This window comes from Capra hircus, chromosome 15 (genome assembly GCF_001704415.2).
Source record: "Capra hircus breed San Clemente chromosome 15, ASM170441v1, whole genome shotgun sequence".
Lineage (NCBI taxonomy): Eukaryota > Metazoa > Chordata > Mammalia > Artiodactyla > Bovidae > Capra > Capra hircus.
In genome coordinates, this window is record NC_030822.1 from 74,384,556 (window position 1) to 74,409,847 (window position 25,292).

At 38.9% G+C, this 25,292-nt stretch overlaps 1 protein-coding gene across 1 annotated transcript in view; it reads left to right on the forward strand.

The window, feature by feature from the left end:
• ARHGAP42 (Rho GTPase activating protein 42) overlaps nt 1-25,292 on the forward strand; it is a 331,634-nt gene that overhangs the window by 274,738 nt on the left and 31,604 nt on the right. Inside the window, exon 12 of the mRNA XM_013969404.2 lies at nt 60-99. Within this exon, the coding sequence (XP_013824858.1) occupies nt 60-99 (40 nt within the window). The remainder of the gene's footprint in view (nt 1-59; nt 100-25,292) is intronic.

Consider the following 25,292-nt stretch of genomic DNA (forward strand, 5'->3'; position numbering starts at 1 on the left):
TCATTGTCTGTTGTGGCTCATTAACTGCAGATGACTGGCTGACTTCTTTTCTTTTTTAGATTTATACCCTGCCTGCGATTATCAGCAAGAAAGAAGAAAGTAAGTTGTTTTAATAATTATTTGAAATGTTATCATGTAGATTTTTGTTGTTGTTGTTGTTGAAGTAAATGGCAGTCCACTCCAGTATTCTTGCCTGGGGGATCCCATGGATAGCCTGGCGGGATACAGTCCATAGCGTCGCAAAGAGTATAGACACGACTGAGCCACTAAACCACAAGAACAAAAGTAACAAATTAGTTTCAGCTGTACAACAAAATAATTACTTTCTGTATAAACTGTAAAGTCATTACTGCAATAAGTCTAGTACCATCTGTCACCATAAAGTTGTCCTCTTTCATCTACTTCACCCACCCTCCAATGCCCTTCCCTCTGATACCCATGAATCTGAGTTTGGTTTCTTTTTTCTTTGTTTTATTGTTTATATTCCACATATAAGTGAAATCGTATGGTATTTGTCCTTCTCTGACTCATTTCACTTAACAAGATGCCTTTGAGTTCCCTCCATATTATTGCAAATGGCAAACAAAAATTTTTCTTTTTTATAGCCAAGCAGTAGTCTGTTTTGTGTATATGCCTTATCTTCTTTATCCAATTCTCCCATCAGTGTTAATTTAGATTGTGTCCATATCTTAGCTATTGTAAATAATGCCACAATGAGTATAGAGATGGATATATCTTTTCGAATTCATATTTTTCATTTTTTTTGGATAAATACCCAGAAGTGGTATAGCTGGATCTTATGGTAGTTTGTTCTTAAACCTTGGGGTACCTTTGTACTATTTTCCATAGTTGCTGCTCCAGTATACATTCCCACCAATAATGTACAAAGTTTCCCTTCTCTCCACATTCTCTGTAAAACTTCTCTTTTTTTATCCTTTGGATAATAGCCATTCTAGCAGGTATGAGTGATACCTCATTTTGATTGCATTTCTCTGATGATTAGTGCTGTTAAATCTTTTCATGTGCCTATTGACTATCTGTGTGTGTTTTGAATAAAATATATAAATCCTCTGCCCATTTTTAAGTAAATTATTTTTTACTATTCAATTGTTTGAATTCTTTATATATTTTTTAACATTTACCCCTTATCATATATATGATTTGCAGATATTTTCCCCTCATTCAGTAGGTCACCCAATGCATTTTGTTGATGATTTCATTTGCTGTACAGAAGCTATTCAGTTTCATATAGGCCCACTTGTTAATTTTTGCTTTTGTTGCCTTTGCTTTTGAGGTCAGATCCAAAAAATTCCATGTCAACACTGATACTAAGGAGCTTATTGCCTACATTTTTTTCTAGAATTTTTATGGATTCATGTCTTATGTTTAAGTTGTAATCCATTTAAATTTGATTTTTTGTGTGTGGTACTATATTCATGTCTTTGCAAGTGTCTGTCCAGTTTTCCAAGCTGCCTTTGAAGAGGCTGCCTTTTCTATTTTATATTCTTGACTCCTTTGTCATAAATTATTTATCCATGAACATATGGGTTTATTTCTAGACCCTTTACTCTCTCCCATTGATTTATGTGTCTGTATTTATGCCCTTACCATTACTCTCTTGACTACTGTAACTTTGTAGTTTACTTTGAAATCAAGGAATTTGATACCTCCCGCTTTATTTATTTATTTATTCATTTACGGTTTTGTTTCTCTGATGATTCTTTTGTCTGAAATCTGCCTTATCAGATTCTTTCATGGTTCCATAAAATTATTGAATTATTCCAAGGTGTTTCTTTTTTATGCAGTTATAAATATGATTGTTTTCTTAATTTCTTTTTCTGATATTTTATAATTAGTTATAGGAATACAGGAGATTCCTATATGTTGATTTTGTATGATGAAACTTTACTGAAATCATTTGTTAGTTCTAAGAGTTGAACTCCTTATTGCCAAATTCAGACTGAAATTGAAGAAAGTAGGGAAAACCACTAGACCATTCAGGCATGACCTAAATCAAATCCCTTATAATGAGTGGAAGTGAGAAATAGATTTAAGGGACTAGATCTGATAGATAGAGTACCTGATGAACTATGGACAGAGGTTCATGACATTATACAGGAGATAGGGATCAAGACCATCCCCATGGAAAAGAAATGCAAAAAAGCAAAATGACTGTCTGAGGAGGCCTTACAAATAGCTGTGAAAAGAAGAGAAGTGAAAAGCAAAGGAGAAAAGGAAAGATATAAGCATCTGAATGCAGAGTTCCAAAGAATAGCAAGGAGAGAAAAGAAAGCCTTCCTCAACGATCACTGAAAATGAATAGAGGAAAAGAACAGAATGGGAAAGACTAGAGATCTCTTCAAGAAAATTAGAGATACCAAGGGAACATTTCATGCAAACGTGGGCTCGATAAAGGACAGAAATGGTATGGACCTAACAGAAGCAGAAGATATTAAGAACAGGTGGCAAGAATACACAGAAGAACTGTACAAAAAAGATCTTCACAACCCAGATAATCATGATGGTGGGATCACTCACCTAGAGCCAGACATCCTGGAATGTGAAGTCAAGTGGGCCTTAGAAAGCATCACTACGAACAAAGCTAGTGGAGGTGATGGAATTCCAGTGGAACTATTTCAAATCCTGAAAGATGATGCTGTGAAAGTGCTGCACTCAATATGCCAGCAAATTTGGAAAGCTCAGCAGTGGCCACAGGACTGGAAAAGGTCAGTTTTCATTCCAATTTCAAAGAAAGGCAATGCCAAAGTATGCTCAAACTACCTCACAATTGCACTCATCTCACATGCTAGTAAAGTAATGCTCCAAATTCTCCAAGCTAGGCTTCAGCAATATGTGAACCATGAACTTCCTGATGTTCAAACTGGTTTTAGAAAAGGCAGAGGAATCAGAGATCAAATTGCCAACATCCACTGGATCATGGACAAAGCAAGAGAGTTCCAGAAAAACATCTATTTCTGCTTCATTGACTATGCCGAAGTCTATGACTATGTGGATCACAATAAACTGTGGAAAATTCTGAGAGAGATGGGAATACCAGACCACCTGACCTGCCTCTTGAGAAACCTATGTGCAGGTCAAGAAGCAACAGTTAGAACTGGACATGGAACAACAGACTGGTTCCAAATAAGAAAAGGAGTACATCAAGGCTGTATATTGTCACCCTGCTTATTTAACTTCTATGCAGAGTACATCATGAGAAACGCTGGACTGGAAGAAGCACAAGCTGGAATCAAGATTGCCGGGAGAAATATCAATAACATCAGATATGCAGATGAAACCACCTTTATGGCAGAAAGTGAAGAGGAGCTTAGAAGCCTCTTGATGAAAGTGAAAGAGGAGAATGAAAAAGTTGGCTTAAAGCTCAACATTCAGAAAATGAAGATCATGTTATCCGGTCCCATCACTTCATGGGAAATAGATGGGGAAACAGTGGAAACAGTGTCAGACTTTATTTTGGGGGGCTCCAAAATCACTGCAGATGGTGACTGCAGCCATGAAATTAAAAGACACTTACTCCTTTGAAGAAAAGTTATGACCAACCTAGATAGCATATTGAAAAGCAGAGACATTACTTTGCCAACAAAGGTCCATCTAGTCAAGGCTATGGTTTTCCCAGTGGTCATGTATGGATGTGAGAGTTGAACTGTGAAGAAGGCTGAGCGCTGAAGAATTGATGCTTTTGAACTGTGGTGTTAGAGAAGACTCTTGAGAGTCCCTTGGACTGCAAGGAGATCCAACCAGTCCATTCTGAAGGAGATCAGCCCTGGGATTTCTTTGGAGGGAATGATGCTGAAGCTGAAACTCCAGTACTTTGGCCACCTCATGCAAAGACTTGACTCATTGGAAAAGACTCTGATGCTGGGAGGGATTGGGGGCAGGAGGAAAAGGGGATGACAGAGGATGAGATGGCTGGATGGCATCACTGACTGGATGGACGTGAGTCTGAGTGAACTCCGGGAGTTGGTGATGGACAGGGAGGCCTGGGGTGCTGCAATTCATGGGGTCGCAAAGAGTCAGACACGACTGAGTGGCTGAACTGAACTGAGCCGAAGAGGTGGGTTTTTGTTTTTGTTTTTCTTTTAGATGGACTCTATAGTTGGTTGGGTTTTTTTTTAATTTTTATTGTATTTTATTTTATTTTTTTATTTTTTTAATTTTAAAATCTTTAATTCTTACATGTGTTCCCAAACATGAACCCCCCTCCCACTTCCCTCCCCATAACATCTCTGTGGGTCATCCCCATGCACCAGCCCCAAGCATGCTGTATCCTGCGTCAGACATATATATAGTATGTCATCTGCAAATACTGATATTTTTTCATCTTCCTTTCCAGTTGGGATTCCTGTTATTTCTTTTTTCCCCTAACTGCTGTGGCTGGTACTTCCAATGCTATGTTGAATAAAAGTAGTTAGAGTGAGCATTCTTCTATATAGTTCCTAATCTTAAAGGAATACCTTTCAGCTTTTCACCAATGAGTATGGTATTATCCGTGGGCTTGTCATATATAGCCTCTATTATGTCAAAATATGTACCCTCTCTGCCCACTTTGTTGAGAGTGTTTATCATAATTAGATGCTGAATTTTGTGAAATGCTTTCTCTGCATCTTTGGAGACAGTCATACATTTTTTATGATTCATTTTGTAAGTATGAGTATCATGTTTATTGATTGAATAAACTTTGCATCCTTGGAACAAGTCTCACTTAATGATCATGATTGTCCTTTTCTTTTTATTTTATTTTCCTTTTTATTTTAATTTCATATACGATTGAATTCAGTTTGGCTTCTCAGATGGCACTAGTGTTAAAGAACCTGCCTGCCAATGCACAAGACGCTAGAGAGGAGGGTTCAAAACCTGGGCCAGGAAGATCCCCTGGAGGAGGGCATGACAATGCACTCCAGTATTTTTACCTGGAGAATTCTCTGGACAGAGGAGCCTTGTGGGCTACAGTCCCTAGGGTCACAAAGAGTTGGACATAACTAGCACACAGTCGTGAAGCAACCAACATGCAGCATACACAAATTCAGTTTGCTAATATTTTGTTGAAGACTTTTATATCTACTTTCATTGGAGATGTTGGCCTGTAATTTTCGTTTTTTATCTGTCCTTGTCTGTTTTTGTTATCAGGATAACGCTGGCTTTATAAAATGAGTTTGGAAATGTTCTGTCATCTTCACTTTTTGGATTAGTTTGAGGATAGATATTCAGTCTTAGAATGTTTGGTAAAATTTACAGGTGAAACAGTCTGATGCTGTTGGGATTCTGTTTGTTGGGATTCTTTTCTTTTTTTTGTAATCTCTTTACTAATAATCTGTCTATTCAGATATTTTATTTCTTTATATTTCAGTCTTAGAAGGTTATATGTTTCTAGGAATTTATCCATTTGATCTAAGTTATACAGTTCCTGTGCCCCAACCAGTAATGCTGAAGAAGCTAAAGTTGAGCTGTTCTAGGAAGACCTACAAGAACTTCTAGAACTAACACCCAAAAAAGATGGATTTTTCAATATAGGGGACTGGAATTCAAAAATAGGAAGACAAGAGATACCTGGAGTAACAGGCAAATTTGGCCTTGGAGTACAGAATGAAGCAGGGCAAAGGCTAGCAGAGGTTTGCAAAGAGAACACACTGGTCATAGAAAACACCGTCTTCCAATAACAGAAGAGAATATTCTACAAATGGACATCACCAGATGGTCAATACTGAAATCAGATTGATTATATTCTTTGCAGCTAAAGATGGAGAAGCTCTATACAGTCAGCAAAAACAAGACCAGGAGCCTACTGTGGCTCAGATCTTGAACTCCTTATTGAAGATTCTGATTCAAATGAAAAAAGTAGGGAAAACCGCTAGACCATCCAGGCATGAACTCCTTACTAAAGATTCAGATTCAAATGAAAAAAGTGGGGAAAACCACTAGACCATCCAGGCATGACCTAAAACAAATACCTTACATTATACAGTGGAAGTGACAAAGAGATTCAAGGGATTAGATCTGATAGACAGAGTGCTTGAAGAACTATGGATGGAGGTTCATGACATTGTACAGAGGCAGTGATCAAGACCATCCCCAAGGGAAAAAATGCAAAAAGGCAAAATGGTTGTCTGAGGAGGCCTTAGAAATAGCTGAGAAAAGAAGAGAAGCTAAAGGCAAAAGAGAAAAGGAAAGATATACCCATCTGAATGCAGAGTCCCAAATAATAGCAAAGAGAGATAAGAAAGATTTCCTCAGTAATCAGTGCATAGAAATACAGGAAAACAGTAGAATGGGAAAGACTAGAGATCTCTTCAAATGAATTAGAGATGCCAAGGGAACATTTCATTCAAAGACGGGCACAATAAAGGACAGAAACAGTATGGACCTCACAGAAGCAGAAGATATTAAGAGGAGGTGAGAAGAATACACAGAAGAGCTATACAAAAATGATTTTCATGACTCACATAACCGTGATAGTTTGACCACTCACCTAGAACCAGACATTCTGGAATGTGAAGTCAAGTGGGCCTTAGGAAGCATCACTACAAACAAAGCTAGTGGTGGTGATGAATTCCAATTGAGCTGTTTCAAATCCTAAACAATGGTGCTGTGAAAGTATTGCACTCAGTATGCCAGCAAATTTGGAAAATTCAGCAGTGACTAAAGGACTGGAAAAGGTCAGTTTTCATTTCAATCCCAAAGAAAGGGAATGCCAAAGAATGTTCAAACTACCACACAGCTGCAGTCATCTCACACACCAGCAAAGTAATGCTCAAAATCCTCCCAGACAGGCTTCAACAGTACATGAACGGTGAACTTCCAGATGTTCAAGCTGGATTTTAAAAGGGCAGAGGAACCAGAGATCAAATTGCCAATATCCGCTGGATCATTGAAAAAGCGAGAGAATTCCAGAAAAACATCTATTTCTGCTTTATCGACTATGCCAGAGCCTTTGACTGTGTGGATCACAACAAACTGGAAAATTCTTAGAGATGGGAATACCAGACCACCTTACCTGTCTCCTGAGAAATCTGTATGCAGGTCAGGAAGCAACAGTTAGAACTGGACATGGAAAACAGACTGGTTCCAAAGTGGGAAAGGAGTACGTCAGGCTTTACATTGTCACCCTGCTTATTTAACTTATATGCAGGGTACATCATGTGAAATGCCAGCCTGGATGAATCACAAGCTAGAGTCATGATTGCTGGGAGAAATATCAATAATCTCAGATACGCAGATGATACCACCATTATGGCAACAAGCAAAGAGGAACTAAAGAGCCTCTTGATGAAAATGAAAGAGGAAAGTGAAAAATTTGCCTTAAACTTAAAATGCCTTAAGCATTTAGAAAACTGAGATCATGGCATCTGGTCCCATCACTTAATGGCAAATAGATGGGTAAACAGTGGAAACACTGAAAGACTCTAATTTGGGGGGCTCCAAAATCACTGCAGATGGTGACTGCAGCCATGAAATTAAAAGACGCTTGCTCCTTAGAAGAAAAGCTATGACTAACCTAGACAGCTTATTAAAAAGCAGAGACATTATGTTGCTGACAAAGGTCCATCTAGCCAAAGTTACGTTTTTTCCAGTAGTCATGTATGGATGTGAGGGTTGGACCATAAAGAAATCTAAGCGCCTTAGAATTGATGCTTTTGAACTGTGGTGTTGGAGAAGACTCTTGAGAGTCCCTTGGACACCAAGGAGATCCAACCAGTCCATCCTAAAGGAAATCAGTCCTGAATATTCACTGGAAGGACTGATGCCAAAGCTAAAACTCCAGTACTTTGGCCACCTGATGTGAAAAGCTGACTCATTGAAAAAGACCCCTATGCTGGGAGGGATTGGGGGCAGGAGGAGAAGGGGACGACAGAGGATGAGATGGTTGGCTGGCATCACTGACTCGATGGACATGAGTTTGGGCAAGCTCTGAGAGTTGATGATGGACAGAGAGGTCTGGCGTGCTGCAGTCTGTGGGGTCGCAAACAGTCAGACATGCCTGAGCAACTGAACTGAACTGATCCAATTGTTGTCATAAAATTGTTCTTAAAAGTCCTCCATGATTCTTTGTATTTCTTTACTATCACTGCAATTTCTCCTCTTTTCATTTCTCGCTTTGTTTGAGCCTTCTCTCTTTTATTGGTTAGTCTAACTAAAAGTTGGTCATATTTGTTTATCTTTTCAATGAACTAGCTCTTGATTTTCATCTTTCTTATTATTATTGTTTTAGGCTCTTTTATTCATTTCCACATTAATCTTTATGATTTTCTTCCTCCTCTTACCTTTGGACTTTGTTTTTCTTTTTCCAGTTAGATTGTTTGAGATTTGTATTTTTTTCTTTAGGTAGGCCTGACTTCCTTCTTAAAAACCTTTTCCAGGACTTAGTTGGTGGTCCAGTAGTTAAGAATCCACTTTCTAATGCGGGGATCCAGGTTTGATCCCTGGTTGGGGTACGAAGATCCCATATACTGCAGGGCGGCTAAGCCCACTCACCGAGCCTACTGAGCCCCTGTAGTCTAGAACGTGTGAGCCACAACTGAAGATGACCACTCGCCACAGTGAAGACCCAGGGCAGCCAAAAGTAATAGTTTTTAAAAAATTGCTTTTGCCTTGTCTCATAGATTTTGAAATGTTGTAATTCTGTTTTCATTGTTAAAATTATTTTTGATTTTCCCTCGGATTTCTTCATTGACATTGGTTGCTCAATAGTCTGTTACCTAATCTCCATATATTTGTGATTTTTTTCGGTTTTCTCTCAGTTCTAGTTTCATACCATTGTGGTTGTAAAAAAAGTTTGACATGGTTTCAGTCTGCTTAAATTTATTGAAATTTGTCTTGTTGCTTAAAATGTAATATATGCTGGAGAATGTTCCATGTGTACTTTAGAGCAATGTATATTCTGCTGCTTTTGGATAGAATGTGCTATGCATTATCTATAGGTATAGCTGATCGAGTATGTTAAGGTCAATGTTTTCTTAATAATTTTCTGTCTGAATGACCTGTCCATTCCTGAAATTAGGGTGTTAGCATTCCATGCTATTATTGTATTCCTGTTATTTTTCTCCCCTTAGGTCGGTTAATATCTGCTTCCTATATTAAGGTGGTCTTGTATTAGTTGATATATATTCAAAAATAGTATGACCTCTTCTTGGATTGACTCCTTTATCCTTGGGTAATGCCCTTCTTTGTCTCTTATTACAATCTGTGTTCTAACTTCTATTTTGTTTAATGTAAATATAGCTACACCAGCTTTCCTTTTGCTTCTGTTTGAAGGAAATATCTTTTTTTCATCTCTTTACTTTCAGTCTGTTTGTGTCCTCAGATCTAAATTGAGTCTCTTGTAGGCGCTATATGATTGTGTCTTTTTCAAAATATGTTTAGCCGCTCTGGCTTTTGATCAGAAAGTTTTGTCCATTTAAATTTAAAGTGTCATTAACAAGTATGTATTAATGCTTCCTGTCATTTTGTGACTTGTTTTCTAGTTGTTTTTATAGTTTCTCTCTGTTCCTTTCTTCTCTGGTTCTCTTTCCTGTGATTCGATGACTTTTTTTCACATTATGAGTATATATTATCTTTAGTGTATGTACAATAGGTTTTTGGTTTGTGGTTTCTATGGAATTCCTAAATGAAAAACGTGTATGTATGTGTGTATAGTAATCTGTTTTAAGCTGAGAGGAAGTTAAGTTTTGACACATTCTAAACATTAAAAACATTTTTAGTTCTCCCACCCTCATTTTATATTTTTGACGTTATATACTGTTTTTGTTTCCCTTAATTATTGTAGTTATTGTTAATTTTACTTGCTTTTGTCTTTTAACCTTTATTCTAGGTTTTTAAATGGTTAATTCACTAACTATACTATATGCTTCCCTCTACTCATGAGATTTTGACTTTCTTATGTTTTCTTGTTACTATTTAATGGCTTTCTTTGTCATCTTGAAGTTCCTTTAACATTTCTTGTAAGGCAGATTTAGTGTTGATGATGTTTAGCCTTTACTTCTGTAGAAAACTATTTATTTCTCCTGTTCTGAGTAATAACCTTGCCTGTGGAGTATTTTTGGTTGAATGGTTTTTCTTTTCAGTATTTTAAATATATTATGCCATTCCCTGTGGCTTGTAAATTTTTCACCAAGAGATCAGCTGATAATCTTATGATGTCTCCCTTGTATATAACAAGTTATCTTTTCTTTTTGCTTTTATGATTCTCTCCTTGTCTTAATGCTTGACATTTTAGTTATAGTGTTCCTTCGTGTAGATCTCTTTGGGTTCATCTTATTTGGAATGCTCCATGCTTCCTCATGGAGCATGCTTCCTCATGTTTGTTCTTACCCCTAGTTAGGGATGTTTTTAGCTATTGTTTCTTGAACTAAATATTCTGCCACTTTCTCTCTCTCTTCTCTTTCTGGGACCCCTACAGTGAGAATGTTATTCTTCTTGAAATTGTACCATAGGTCTCTTAAATACTTTTATTTCTTCTGATCTGTTACGATGAATTCCACTTTCCTGTCTTCCAGGTTGCTGATCCTTTTGCTGCTTCATTTGGTCTTCTGCTGAAACCCTCTAGTATATTTTTCTTTTCAGTTAGAGTATTCTTGAGGTCCACGATTTATTTTTGGTATTTACTTATATTTTCTGTCTTTTTGTGGAAGTTCTCATTGTATTCATCTGTTCTTCCAAGGGATCAGTGAGCGTGTTTATGTTCATTAAACTATCAGGTAAATTACCTTCATTTCAGTGAGGGATTTTTTTCCAGAATTTTTGTCTTTTCTTTTGTTTGCAGCACATTCCTCTCTTTTCTCATTTTGCTTGTCTCTCTGTGTTTCTACAAATTAGGCAAAGCAGTTACTTCTAGTCTTGTTGGAGTGACTTATAGGAGATGAACCTTCTTTTTCAGCCCTGCCCTAGCTCTTTGTTGTCTCTGGAGCATTTGTAATTACCTAAGTAGTTTAATTTTATTCTTGATAGGTCACTATCAGTGTTCCACAGAGAGCAATCTAATTCACCGCTTAGCTTTAGGCTGTTTGGAATGTAGACCTTTGGGAATCAGCATTTAAAAAATGTGTGTGTGTGTGTGTCTGTGTGTATACACAATTTTATGTGACCACTGTTATAACCCCTGCTAGCTTCAAGTGGTTCTGAGGTGTACCCTTGGTGACAGTTGCCAAAATCAGAGCTCCAAATGGACGTATCAGCTTCTCTCTGGCAGGTACAGGTGAGCTGTCACGAGGCCATAGAACGATGTGAAGATGATTCCCCGAGTCTGTGTTCTCTGTCCTGGGAGCTCCTCTGCAGCTTCTAGATACGTGGTAAACTGGAAGCCTTCCGCTCACTTGAGCTCTGGGACAAGTAATTAGGGCTTTTTTCACAGGAAGTCTAGGGGTGTGTTTCAGTCTACTGTCTATATTGTGGTGATGGTTCACTACCATGAACTGTCTCTTCTATTGTTTCAGACCCATAAGGCCCAGAAATCCAGTCATCCCTGTATCATAGCCAGGTGGTCAAAGTGTGTCTCCTGTATGGGGTGAACATTCCTGACAGCTCAGTGGGCCCCAGGAGAGCCTAGCGTGGAATTGCTGACTGCACCAGTGCTACAGGAGTGCATGGTAGCCCACTGGCCACAGTGAGACCCCAGGAACATGGGGGGCAGGGTGAGATCACAGGCTGCAGCAGGACCACAGGGACATGTGGGTAAGCCCCCTGGCTTCAGTGGGACCAGGGAGAGCGTGGAGGCAAGGCAAGTCCTATAGCTCTAGCAGTGTGATAGGAGAGCCCAAAAATATCAGCTCCTGTGTCTCAGGAGGTTCTCACAGACCTCTGCACTTCAGGCAGAGCCTTCAGTCTTAACTAATCGATCTCCTTCACATATGGTCTAGGAGCTTGCCACACTGTTGTGTTTGTGCTGAGTCCTGGTGTGAGTTGCTCGGCATGAGGCAATTTTTCAGTCCCTTCAGCCTTTTGCATCTTCTGAACATCTGCCCTGTTGGTTTTCAAAGCCAAAAGTATTGGGAGCTCATCTCTCCAGTGCAGGTTGTAAGGTTTGGGGTGCCTGATACGGGGCACAAACGCCCAGCTCCTCTGGGAGAAGTTCCACATGTGTGAGGTCTTTTGTGCCTCCAGGTTGCTGTGCCAGAGGTGAGATTTTGGGTGAGACTGCACCTCTGACTCTCCTACCCATGTTGATGTTGTCCTTTAATCCTTAGTTGAGGAACATTTTAGCTAGTTTTTTGGGTCTTTTTCAGAGGAAATTGATCCATCGTATAGTTGCAGATTTTGTGTGCCTGTGGGAGGAAGTAGAATCAGCATCTTTCCAAGTCAGCACCTAGATTCAACCTCCATCATAGTTACTTTTATCACAGAGGTATTATGTAATATTAGAAGTTAACTTTGGAAAATCACAGTAATACACCTTTGATCTGATGATATTCAGCAAATTCGAAATTTTCATTCAAAGAAGTTTCTCACGTTAAAACCACTAACTACTGGACTTTATAGAAACCTATTTAATTATTTATTTAGTATTTATTACTTAGAAGTATATACCCTACTTTATCCCAGAAAGAGATTTGAGGCAATTAATATTTAGTTTTATTTTCTTTAAATGGCAATAGAAGGCTTCTTTTATTTTTTCTGCTCCAGTTTACAAGATTGAATACATGAACACTGCTAATTTTAGGAAATTATGTACAAGATTGTGAGGTTTAAGGACATGGTCAAAACACCTTGTTTCATTACTGAATCCTTAGTATCAAACCATTCTGAATGAACACGTTTTATGTATTTTCCATCATACTGTGAATCCTTTTTAATCATCTGCCACCTTTAATCCTTGGTTAGTTTAGAGTATTTTCATATGTAATTTATAATAGTCAAATTATTTGACATTTAAAGTCAAGTTTTTTGTTTCTAAGGTTGTATGTATATCCTTTAAAGCACTTTCAAATTTTATTTTACTTAATTGACTTTCTCTCATAATGTCTAAATATATTTTTAAAACAGCCTAATAACCCTGACTTTTATATTGCTATTAAAATATGTTAGAATGGAGTATAGATTAAAAACTCGAAAAGCACTCATTTGAAAATCATAAATATTGAGTATATGCGAAGCCTGTCATTTTATCTGAATGAAGTGCTTTCTAGTGATTAATTTCAAAAATTATCAAAAGAAAATACATAATTTAAAATACCTTTAATGTTAAAGATTTTAAAAATATTCCCAGTTTTTATTCTTGTGTTTCTTTCTTTATTGCCAATCAGAGTGATTAGTATATCTTTCATTGCCCACTTTTATCTAATCACAAAAACATTAACCAGCCATTAAGAGGTTTATAAGTACTGAATGTCCATTCTAAACAATTACCTAAAAAGTAATCTGTTGTGTAATTTGCATTTGTCTAGAGTTTGAAATGTGTTTTCTAATACTGGTTCCATTGTTGAAATTCAGTATAAAGATAGTCCTTTCAAATTCAAATGAACCTTCTCAAGGACAATCCCTGAAAAACAAATGAACATCTGTATGATACTGAATAGAGCTTTTGAATAGGATGTGATCAAGTCAATCAGAATATACGTGATACTTAATGCACCTCGGAACTAGTTTTTTTTTTTAAATCATAATTAGGTAACTTGAATGAGAAAGTTGTCACATATACTTATGCTGTGATGGAGGGAGATTATACTTCTTCTTGTAGTAAAGACTTATTTTTTTGGAAATCAGCTTTCCTGTAGAATCAGGCACTTGAAGCATCTCTTTGCCACCAGGTATAATTATAAATTGATATGTCTTTCAGAAAAACGGCAGTCCAAGGGTCCATGTGTTTGCATGATTTATCACATTCTGACTATTTTGATATGACGTATTAGTTTCCCACCAGTTCCCTCAGTTCCTTGTGACAGATCACATTTCTCCTCCATAGTTCTCCATGCAAACTTCCCCTGAGATGTGTGCTCAGCACATTATTTGTTCTTATTCTTGATTCTGAAAACTTGGCCTCTTTGCCCCAGTGCTGAATGGAATCTTGGTGACAGTGTTTTGGATGAAATAGAAAAGAATAGCTTTATTGCTTTGCCAGGCAAAGCGGGGCACAGAGAGCTCCTGACGTTGAAAATTGTGTTCCCCCTCCCCCACCAAAAAAACCCAACAAACTAAAACACTGTGTGTCCCAACCCAGGAGGACTTGGTGAGGAGTTTTTTAGCAATAGCTCAAGGGTAGGGTTTCTCAGAAGTTCAGAGTGTGTGCAGGGCCTGCCCTTCTTTAAAGATAATCTCACAGTGAGCTGCTCTGGTTCTTTTCATCTAGTCTCAGGTGGTCTTCTCTGGTCTGAAAAATGCTGACATCTTCCTTGGTTAGGTTTTAGTTCTATGAAGAACTGTAAAGATATTGTTCTGTGTCTCCTGAGGAAGAACCAGGATACTTGCCCAAGGCTGCACTATTGTTTCCTGACTGTTCCTTCCTTGTCTCTGCACCTCCTCCCTTCCCTGATTAGCAGCCACTTGAATCTGCCCTTGGGAACTCAGGGGAGGCTGTGGAGGCTGGAGTCTGTTCCCTACAAAGCAGGAACAGAAGACACAGAAGAACTTCCTGCCCAGGGGCCCCAGAGGGTCCTGCTTGGTTTCATTCTTATTTAGTTCCAGGAGGCTTTTATTGCCAAGGGGAAGATTTTGATCATGAAAGGGATGTTTAAATTACCTTTGCTTTATTGATAGGTAGCACTTGAAATTATAAATCTTAAATCTGTTTTGAATTTTATTTTTATTTATTGAATTTTATTTTTTCTTAAGCCATAATTTTTCTTTAAACATTTTTAATCATCATACAACTCTTATTTATAAATGTACTAATTTTAAAAGTAAGTCATTTTTACTTCTTTATATTTTCATAAATCTGCTAGAATTCTCCCACTTATGCATTTAATCAAGCAAGCTTCTATAAACATTGTTGTTCAGTAGCCCAGTGTGTCCGACTCGATCCCATGAAGTACAGCACACCAGGCCTCCCTGTCCCTCACCATCTTTCAAAGTCTGCCCAAGTTCATGTTTGTTACATCAGTGATGCCATCCAGCCATCTCATCCTCTTGTGCCCTCTTCTCCTTCTGCCCTCAGTCTTTGCCAGCATCAGGGACTTTTTCAATGAGTCAACTGTTCGCAACAGATAACCAAAATACTAGAGCTTCAGCTTCATCATCAGTCCTTCCAAAGAGTATTCATGGTTGGTTTCCTTTAAGATTGACTGGTTTGATCTCCTTGCTGTCTAAGGGACTGTCAAGAGTCTTCTCCAACACCACAGTTCAAAGACATCAATTCTTTGGCATTCTGCCTTCTTTACAGTCTAGGTCTCACAACCTTATGTGACAGTTGGGAAGACCAGAGCCTTGACTATAAGGACCTTTGTCGGCAGAGTGACGGCTCTGATTTTCAACACACTGTCTTCGTTTGTCATCGCTTTCCTGGCAAGAAGCAGTTGTCTTCTTATTTCATGACTGCAGTCACCATCCACAGTGATTTTAGAGCCCAAGAAAATGAAATCTGTCACTGCTTCCATCTTTACCCCATCTATTTGCCATGAAGTGATGGGGCCTGGTCCCATCACTTCATGGAAAATAGATGGGGAAACAGTGTCAGACTTTATTTGGGGGGCTCCAAAATCACTACAGATGGTGATTGCAGCCATGAAATTAAAAGACGCTTACTCCTTGGAAGAAAAGTTATGACCAACCTAGATAGCATATTGAAAAGCAGAGACATTACTTTGGCAACAAAGTTCCATTTAGTCAAGGCTATGGTTTTTCCAGTAGGCATGTATGGATGTGAGAGTTGGACTGTGAAGAAAGCTGAGTGCTGAAGAATTGCTGCTTTTGAACTGTGGTGTTGGAGAAGACTCTTGAGAGTCCCTTGGACTGCAAGGAGATCCAACCAGTCCATTCTAAAGGAGATTGGTCCTGGGTGTTCTTTGGAAGGAATGATGCTGAAGCTGAAACTCCAGTACTTTGGCCACCTCATGTGAAGAGTTGACTCATTGGAAAAGGCACTGATGCTGGGAGGGATTGAGGGCAGGAGGAGAAGGGGATGACAAGATGAGATGGCTGGATGGCATCACCAACTCAATGGACATGAGTTTGAGTGAACTCTGGGAGATGGTGATGGACAGGGAGGCCTCACGTGCTGCAACTCATGGGGTCGCAAAGAGTCGGACACAACTGAGCGACTGGACTGAACTGAACTATGCTGAATGGGGCCAGATGCCATGATCTTAGTTTTCTTAATACTTAGTTTTAAAACAGCTTTTTCACTCTCCTACTTAACCCTCATTGAGAGGTTCTTTAGTTTCTCTTTGATTTCTGCTGTTAGAGTGATATCATCTGCGTACTAAGGTTATTGATGTTATGTCTATATCTAACATATGTATCTATATATTTGTCATATGTATGATATCTAGAATCATATCAAGTTATAATTGCAAAGCTACTAAATTTCATCCTCTAATAAAACGAGATTAACACCCTAATAAGAGATTAATGATTCTGATAAATATAATCTCGCTGAACAACGAGACAACTTTTGTAGTCTAGTAAATTTGCTTAAAAATCCAGAAATTAATACATTTTAAACTATTCTAAATTTTCTAAAATTACATGTGAAATTGTGTAGCTGCCTCAGAAGCGTCTTGCTACACATTCCTATAAAACCAAGTGACCCAAAATTGCGCTTGGTTTTGGTTGTTTTTGCACGTTCTTGGAGATTCAAATTTGTTTGCAGAATCAGTGCTCTGTTTAAAAGTCAGGACTATGGCATATGTCACCAATAAAAGTAACTCTGAGTAGTAGGGGCACAGGGTTGAATGCACCTTCTAGAAGTAAACTCCCCTTGCTCTTGGTAGGTATTTTATTATTGCCAGTTTGCATGGGTGAGGCTTTCTAAACATTCTTCCAATCCAACATGCAATGAAGTGCTTTGCCAGTTTCTCAGAATGTCATCATTTTCCATGTAATTTTGAATAATCTACTACATCAAGGCCTTATATTTATTAATGGCTTTTGACTGGCTTAGGCTGTAATTTTACCCCCTTCTCATGTATCATATCACTGGTTTGCTAGTGATTTAACAAGTCATAAGATACATTTTTATGCTTAACTGTATTCCAGATTCAAGCACTGATCCTATTGAGTAGCATCATATTTCCTTCCTAGTGATACATCCAGAATTTTATTTGTTTCAATTCAAAATTATATTCTAGTGATTGTGACGTGTTAGTCCTCTTTCATAAGTCTTGAATAAGTCCTGCAGGCTCATCCTGTTTTGAGTTTAGCAGCTATGTCTTCTTTACGTTTGTACCTTTGACCATTTTTCTATATGTCATCTTGTTTTTCCGAGATCTGTGTCGTCTTTTGACACTTGACTCTCTCCCAAAATAGCATTGTGTCCATTTTAGTCTTTAACATCTCTCACAATTGGCATCTGAAACCAGTACCAGCCCCTATTCATTTGCCACCTTGAAAAGTGCTTCTTTATAGCCTTGGCAATTCAGATGGATTCCTTTTGTGTTAAATTATTCCTATTATCCTTTGGAAACTCAGTTTTGCTAAGAAAGTGTTTGTGTTTTTGAATTGCAAAAGATAATAATGAAGTTTAGGATGGTAAAATACAAAACTCAGATAAAAATTTGTTTTGAATGTCAGCCGCTGGGAGCCATCATGTGTCTGTGCTGTCGTGGACAGACATATGATCTTTCATAAGCAGCAGACGAAGAACTATCTAGTGTCCTAAAATAGGGCCATGGTGTGAATGTGCAGGGAGCACACGCCATGAGATAGAGAATGAAACCATGCTGTGAATGCAGAGCAATGAGACTCTTTACAGCCTAACCTGAAAGTCTCCCTCCTTTGTGGTTACTCTTAGTTTACCATTTTCAGAGGATGTGCTGCTTTGCGGGCTCAGTTGCTCAGTCGTGTCCAACTCTTTGTGACCCCATGGACTGTAGCCCGCCAGGCTCCTCTGTCCATGGGATTCTCCAAGCAGGAATACTGGAGTAGGTTTCCATGCCCTCCTGCAGGGGATCTTCCCAACCCAGGAATTGAACCATGTCTCCCACATTGCAGGCAGATTCTTTACCATCTAAGCCACCAGGGAAGAGTACAGATGTCATAAATCAGACTAACATAATTCAGCAGAGAAGGAAAACTTGACTCATCTTTATGAAAAAAGTGTCAAGTTAAAAAGCTAGAGCACCAGTTCATTACAGGATATTAAATCCACAGATTCTTTGCTGGCTGTAAAATATCCCACAGTATCCTTTTCTTGAACTTAACTTGGGGAATGGATTTATTTTGAGAGTAGTAACGAAACAGATATCACTCAATTAAGATTAGAACCCAGCTGTTCTTCTAACCATACCACTGAAAATGTAATTGCGCCATTTGAGCCCATTGTTCAAAGAAAACAAAGTATTTGTCTTGACGCATCTTTTCTTTTCCAAGACTCCCATAATGGCCCTAGTTGTTAACAGGAGTGGAGGCAGTTGTCCTTTTTTCTAGGCTTGCTTCTTCTGGCATTCTCTCTTGGTGCCCTGAGCCTTGTCTCCACTCATGCATATGTTTTGTGTGACGACTTTTCAGTTGATCCTTCTATCCCAGGTCTGCAGAAACTGGAATTGTGAAAGGCAAATTTTTTACCTCTCATTCTCTCATACAATTCATTTCAGCAATACTCCATTATGAAACTAATTTATTCTAATCATTGTGAATAAGAAAAAGGAAGTTCTTTCAAATGATGCTTTTCTGATTAAAATCACTATTAGGCTGTATAGTGGTAAAGTGTACTAGCAGTCAGTCTTTATACAAAACCAAAGGTATTGGACCAGAAGACACTTTCAGAATTTCCCAACAACTCCAAATTTCTGCCACTGTGTGTTTCAGTAGCTTTCCCCATGTGTACTCAAGGAATTTATTCTCCCAGGAATCAAACAGGAAAAGTGAACTCATTCTTATCCATGACAAGTGCTGTAATGTCATGAACGTTTGGGCAGTTCCTACTGCCCTTTAGATAGTTCTGTTATGGAAATTCTCAGACATCCCTGACTTAATCATTTTCCTTCACTACATTCTCCCCAAAGCCTCTGAGCAAGTACAGTTTTGTTCTTGTCACCAAGACCAAGGAAGAGAGTCAGAAATCAAGTCCCCTTCCTGGACAGAACAGAAAGAAAACAGTTTAGGTCAGGGCTGTGAAGAGTTATCTGCTCTTCCTTTCAGTTCCGTTCATTCACTCAGTCCTGTCCAACTCTTTGTTACCGCATGAACTGCAGCACGCCAGGCCTCCCTGTCCATCACCAATTCCTGGAGCCTACTCAAACTCATGTCTATCACATCAGTGATGCCATCCAACCATCTCATCCTCTGTCGTCCCGTTCTCTTCCCGCCTTCAATCTTCCCAGCATCAGGGTCTTTTCCAGTGAGTCGGTTCTTCACTTCGGGTGGCCAAAGTTTCAGAGTTTCAGCTTCAGCATCAGTCCTTCCAATGAATATTCAGGACTGATTGCCTTTAGGACTGACTGGTTTGATCTCCTTGCAGTCCAAGGGACTCTCAAGAGTCTACTCCAACACCATAGTTCAAAAGCATCAATTCTTTGGCACTCAGCTTTCTTTATATTCCAACTCTCACATCCATACATGACTACTGGAAAAACCATAGCTTTGACTAGACAGACCTTTGTTGGCAAAGTAATGTCTCTGTTTTTTAATATGCTGTCTAGGTTGGTCATAGCTTTTCTTCCAAGGAGCAAGCATCTTTTATTTTCATGGCTGCAGTCACCTTTAGGGAGAAGAGAAAAGGTCCTGTGGGAACCATGAATGCCCATAAACGCATTCATTTTCTTCAGTTTCTTTCCGGCCACATGTACTGTGATATTAGTTGTGTGTGATAGGAGCCTTTTAATCTGAAATGGCAGATTAGAAATGTGAATTCAAAATTGAAGGCAAGTGGTGCTTTGTTTTGTCAATCCTGGGAATGTATTGTAAGGCCAAGTAGATTACATCTGTAAGGACATGCTGGGTTTTTAATTACTAGGAAATTGAAGATACAAGGATTTTCACTTTTTAACTGCATGGAAGACTATTCTTTTTCTCATGGCTTTTGGAATTCTGTTGAGATTAATAGCCTTTTGTGTTGCTAAACTGCCTTTTGAAAACTTTACTTGAATTTCAGTAAAAACTTGAGCCTTCATTAGTTGTCAGGGGAAAAATAATAATGTTTCTCTTTAAGTTTTGATTGAATAAATTAAGTTCTTTAAGTTAGCCTATCTTCTGCTTTACGCCTAAAGGCCAAGTATCATTAATACTATAGGATTTCAATTCCTGGAAATTTGTGATAGTTGTACTCTGCCTAACCCTGGTCTTCACAGAGAGATACAGTGCTGGGTTAAGAGTCCTACAGAGTTGACCAAAGCAGCTTCTGTTGGCTGATAAGCTCTAACCCTTGTAGAAGCCAGAGGGTACTTGAGCAAGGCTGCTACAAACCAGTAACTAGCCAGCCAGTGATCAGCAAGCATTTCTTGGGTGCCTGCTCTGGAGGCTTTGAGCAGTCCATATTTCATACAGACAGGTATACTCCCCTCTCTACTGCCACAATAGGAATACTTGTACTCCACTAAAAACAAGATAGTATAAATTATCAACTTTTAATGGTGTGATCTTACTTAGGAAAAACACCTTACACTGATTTTTTCATTTGAACACTAAATTAGAGTTCCCAGTCTTTCTTTTATAAGCTATAGAGACCTAGTTTTGTTGAATTCTCTTTAGCACTAGCATACTAAGTGGAATGTAGCCTTCATGGCTTTCAAAGATCGAAAGGATTCCTTTACAGAATGTATTCCTCCCTTACTTCCCTCAGAAGCACCGCTCCTTGACTTCCTCGTACATCAGTCACCGGGAGACTGAGGATTCTGGAGCGTGTTTAAGCCATATCGTGTTCTTCTCCTCAGACTCAGCAGAAACTGCTGAATTCTTGTGTGAAGGCAAGAGTAGTAGTTTGTAAGGCAGCCATGAATGGGTACTGCTATTATTGCCTTTTGATGTCTTTTTATAGGAATTGGCAAGTCAGTAGCCAAAAAACCTCTGCTACATTCCAGTTAAGCAAGTAAAAGTGTGGGATTGGCTTTCTTTCATTCAGTCCTTTTTGAGTAGAAGACTGTTTAAGTTATATGTAATTAAATCAGAAACACCAGGTTATGCTGTGGTTGAGAGTCTTACCACAGTGAAGGTTCATGTCTTGATCATGCTGTGATTCTCTTATTTATGGTTTTTACTCTAAAATCCAAGCTCATGGAGTACCTTGTCTCTCTAACATTGATGATCTTGTGCCAGACGGGACTAGGAAATGTCAAGCTCCTACATATCAGTTCTTCCTGACTGGTGGATGACGATGTCTATCACTTCCATTCATGTTTCATTGGCTAGTATATATCATATGACCAAACTGTTTTAGTGAGAGCTGAGAAACACAACCATCCTACAGGAAAGGGCAACAAATATAGGTGAACGGTAGTCCCAAGCTACTGTAATCTGTTTAGTTCTAATGAGAGGATGTGTCTGCACATTGTTATTTATAGTAAACACATTCTTCCAACAACACAAGAGAAGGCTCTTCACATGGACATCACCAGATGGTCAACACTGGAATCAGATTGATTACATTCCTTGCAGCCAAAGATGGAGAAGATCTACACAGTCAGCAAAAACAAGACCAGGAGGCTACTGTGGCTCAGATCATGAACTCCTGATTGAAAATTCTGATTCAAATGAAAAAGTAGGGAAAACCACTAGACCATCCAGGCATGACCTAAAACAAATACCTTACATTATACAGTGGAAGTGACAAAGAGATTCAAGGGATTAGATCTGATAGACAGAGTACTTGAAGAACTATGGATGGAGGTTCATGACATTGTACAGAGGCAGTGATCAAGACCATCCCAAAGGAAAAGAAATGCAAAAAGGCAAAATGGTTGTCTGAGGAGGCCTTAGAAATAGCTGAGGAAAAAAGAGAAGCTAAAGGCAATGGAGAAAAGGAAAGATATACCCATATGAATGCAGAGTTCCAAGGAATAGCAAGGAGAGATAAGAAAGCTTTCCTCAGTGAACACTGCAAAGAAATAGAGGAAAGCAATAGAATGGGAAAGACTAGAGATCTCTTCAAGGAAATTAGAGATACCAATGGAACATTTCATGCAAAGATGGGCACAATAAAGGACAGAAACAGTATGGTCCTAACAGAAGCAGAAGATATTAAGAGGAGGTGACAGAATACACAGGAGAACTATATAAGAAAGATCTTCACGACTCAGATAACCACGATGGTGTGACCACTCACCTAGAGCCAGACATCCTGGAATGGGAAGTCAAGTGGGCCTTAGGAAGCATCACTACAAACAAAGTTAGTGGAGGTGACGGAATTCCAGTTGAGCTAGTTCAAATTCTAAAAGATGATGCTGTGAAAGTGCTGCACTCAGTATGCCAGCAAATTTGGAAAAGTCAGCAGTGGCCATAGGACTGGAAAAGGTCAGTTTTCATTCCAACCCCAAAGAAAGGAAATGCCAAAGAATGCCCACACTACCACACAAATGCACTCAACTCACACGCTAGCAAAGTAATGTTCAAAATTCTCCAAGTCAGGCTTCAACAGTACATGAACCATAAACTTCCAGATGTTCAAGCTGGATTTAGGAAAGGCAGAGGAACCAAAGATCAAATTGCCAACATCTGCTGGATCATCAAAAAAGCAAGAGAATCCAGAAAAACATCTACCTCTGCTTTATTGATTATGCCAAAGCCTTTGACTGTGTAGATCAAAACAAACCATGGGAAGTTCCTAAAGAGATGGAAATATTAGACCACCTTACCTGCCTCCTAAGACATCTGTATGCAGATCAAGAAGCAATAGTTAGAACTGAGCATGGAAAAACAGACTGGTTCCAAATTGGAAAAAGGGTGTGTCAAGGCTGTGTATTGTCACCCTGCTTATTTAACTTCTATGCAGAGTACATCATGAGAAACACTGGGCTGGATGAAGCACAAGCCTGAATCAAGATTGCCCGGAGAAATATCAATAACCTTAGATACCAGATGTCACCACTCTTATGGCAGAAAGCAAAGAGGAACTAAAGAGGCTCTTGATGAAAGTAAAAGAGGAGAATGAAAAAGCTGGCTTAAAACTCAAGATTCCAAAAAACTAAGATCATGGCATCCAGTCCCTTCATTTCATGGCAAATAAATGGGAAAACAATGGAACCAAGTGAGAGACTTTATTTTCTTGGGCTCCAAAATCACTGCAGATAGTGACTGTAGCCATGAAATTAAAAGACACTTGCTCCTTGGAAGAAAAGCTATGACCAACTTAGACAGCATGTTAAAAAGCAGAGACATTACTTTACTGACAAAAGTCCATCTAGTCAAAGCTATGGTTTCTCCAGTAGTCATGTATGGATGTGAGAGTTGGAATATAAAGAAAGCTGAGCACCAAAGAATTGATGCTTTTGAACTGTGGTGTTGGAGAAAACTCTTGAGAGTCCCTTGGAGTGCAAGGAGATCAAGCCAGTCAATCCTAAAGAAAATCAGTCCTGAATATTCATTGGAAGATCTGATGCTGAAGCTGAAACTCCAATACTTTGGCCACCTGGTGTGAAGAACCGACTCATTGGAAAAGACCCTGATGCTGGGAAAGATTGAAGGCAGGAGGAGAAGGGGACGACAGAGGATGAGATGGTTGGATGGCATCACCGACTCAACAGACTTTAGTTTAATGAGCTCCAGGAGTTGGTGATGGACAGGGAGGCCTGTTGTGCTGCAGTCCGTGGGGACATGACTGAGCGAGTGAACTGAACTGATGCCTTTTTGAAGAGTAATGCTCCAGGCAGATAGTACCTCAATCCCCAGTGACTTCACCGCTGCCCAAAGAATGCCTTGTTCGTATGATTTGTATATTTAAATTTTACATTCCCCTGTAGTCAGTAACGATGATGATGGTAAGAGCCAACACTCTGTAGCACTATATTCTCAGTACTCTTCTGGGAGATTTGCAAATGTTAACATATTTCATCTAGGAATAGCCCTATGTAGACAGTATTACTTTTATCCTTATTTTATGGAAGAGGAAAATGAGATAGAGAAAGAATCAAAACTATCCCCAGTAATAGTTACTAAGTGGGAGAGTAACTGTTGTCCGTTTCTTCTGTTTAGCACTAGTGGCTGACTTTTTTTGTTGCTGTTTTTATCATTTCTTCTGTTTCTGTGATGTGTGCATAGGACCACATGAAGAAGGAATCCAGCATCTAATTGCATTTATTCCCACGTTTGTTGCTCTTCAGTAGTTCATGTGGTTTTGTCTTCATCTTACTGCAACCCACTAAGATATGTAGTGTGAGTTCCCTCATTTTAATTAATTTATTTTTTTACCTAGTCCTTTTTCTTTCTTTCTTTTTTTAATCTCAGTTTTATTTGTTGTTTTTTTTTTACTTTACAATATTGTATTGGTTTTGCCATACATTGACATGAATCTGCCATGGGTGTACATGTGTTCCCCATCCTGAACGCCCCTCCCACCTCCCTCCCCATCCCATCCCTCTTAGATGAAAGGATAGCATTCCTAAAGGTTCACAGGCACGCTTCCATCGTAAAGCAGTGGAGTTGAGATCCAACCCCAGGTTCACTTGGCTCTAAGCAAAGCTGAGTGTTGCATCTATCCCAGAACCTCCCTATACTGGTTCAGGCAATAGCAAAGAATGTTCTAAGGCAATAAAACAAAAACGCATGGTTATTTTGGCCAACACAATTTATTCTCTCACATCTTGACAATTACTTTACAATATTATGATGGTTTTTGCCATACATCAGCATGTATCTTTTAGAATTAGTGTTCTGTGTTTTGTGTTTTAATTCCCCCTGGGAGTAGAATTGCTGGGTTATATGGTAGTTCTGTTTTTCACTTTTTTTGAGAAACCTCTGTACTGTTTTTCACTGTGGCTGCACCAATTTATATTCCCACCAACAGTGTACACAGGCTCTGTTTTTTTCCACATCCTTGCCAACATTTGTCATTTGTTTTGTTGGTGTGTGTGTGTGATGGCCATTCTGATCAGTGTGAGGTGACATCTCAGTGTAGTACCTCTAGTTTTTCAAATTCTCATTTCTCATCTCAGATTTCTCAAACCTTTCAGTCAGTTCAGTTTCAGTGATTTTCTATGCCTAGCATTTCTCCAGAGTTTTTCATCTTTCCTGGCACCTTTTTCTAGCCTAATTTTTTGATG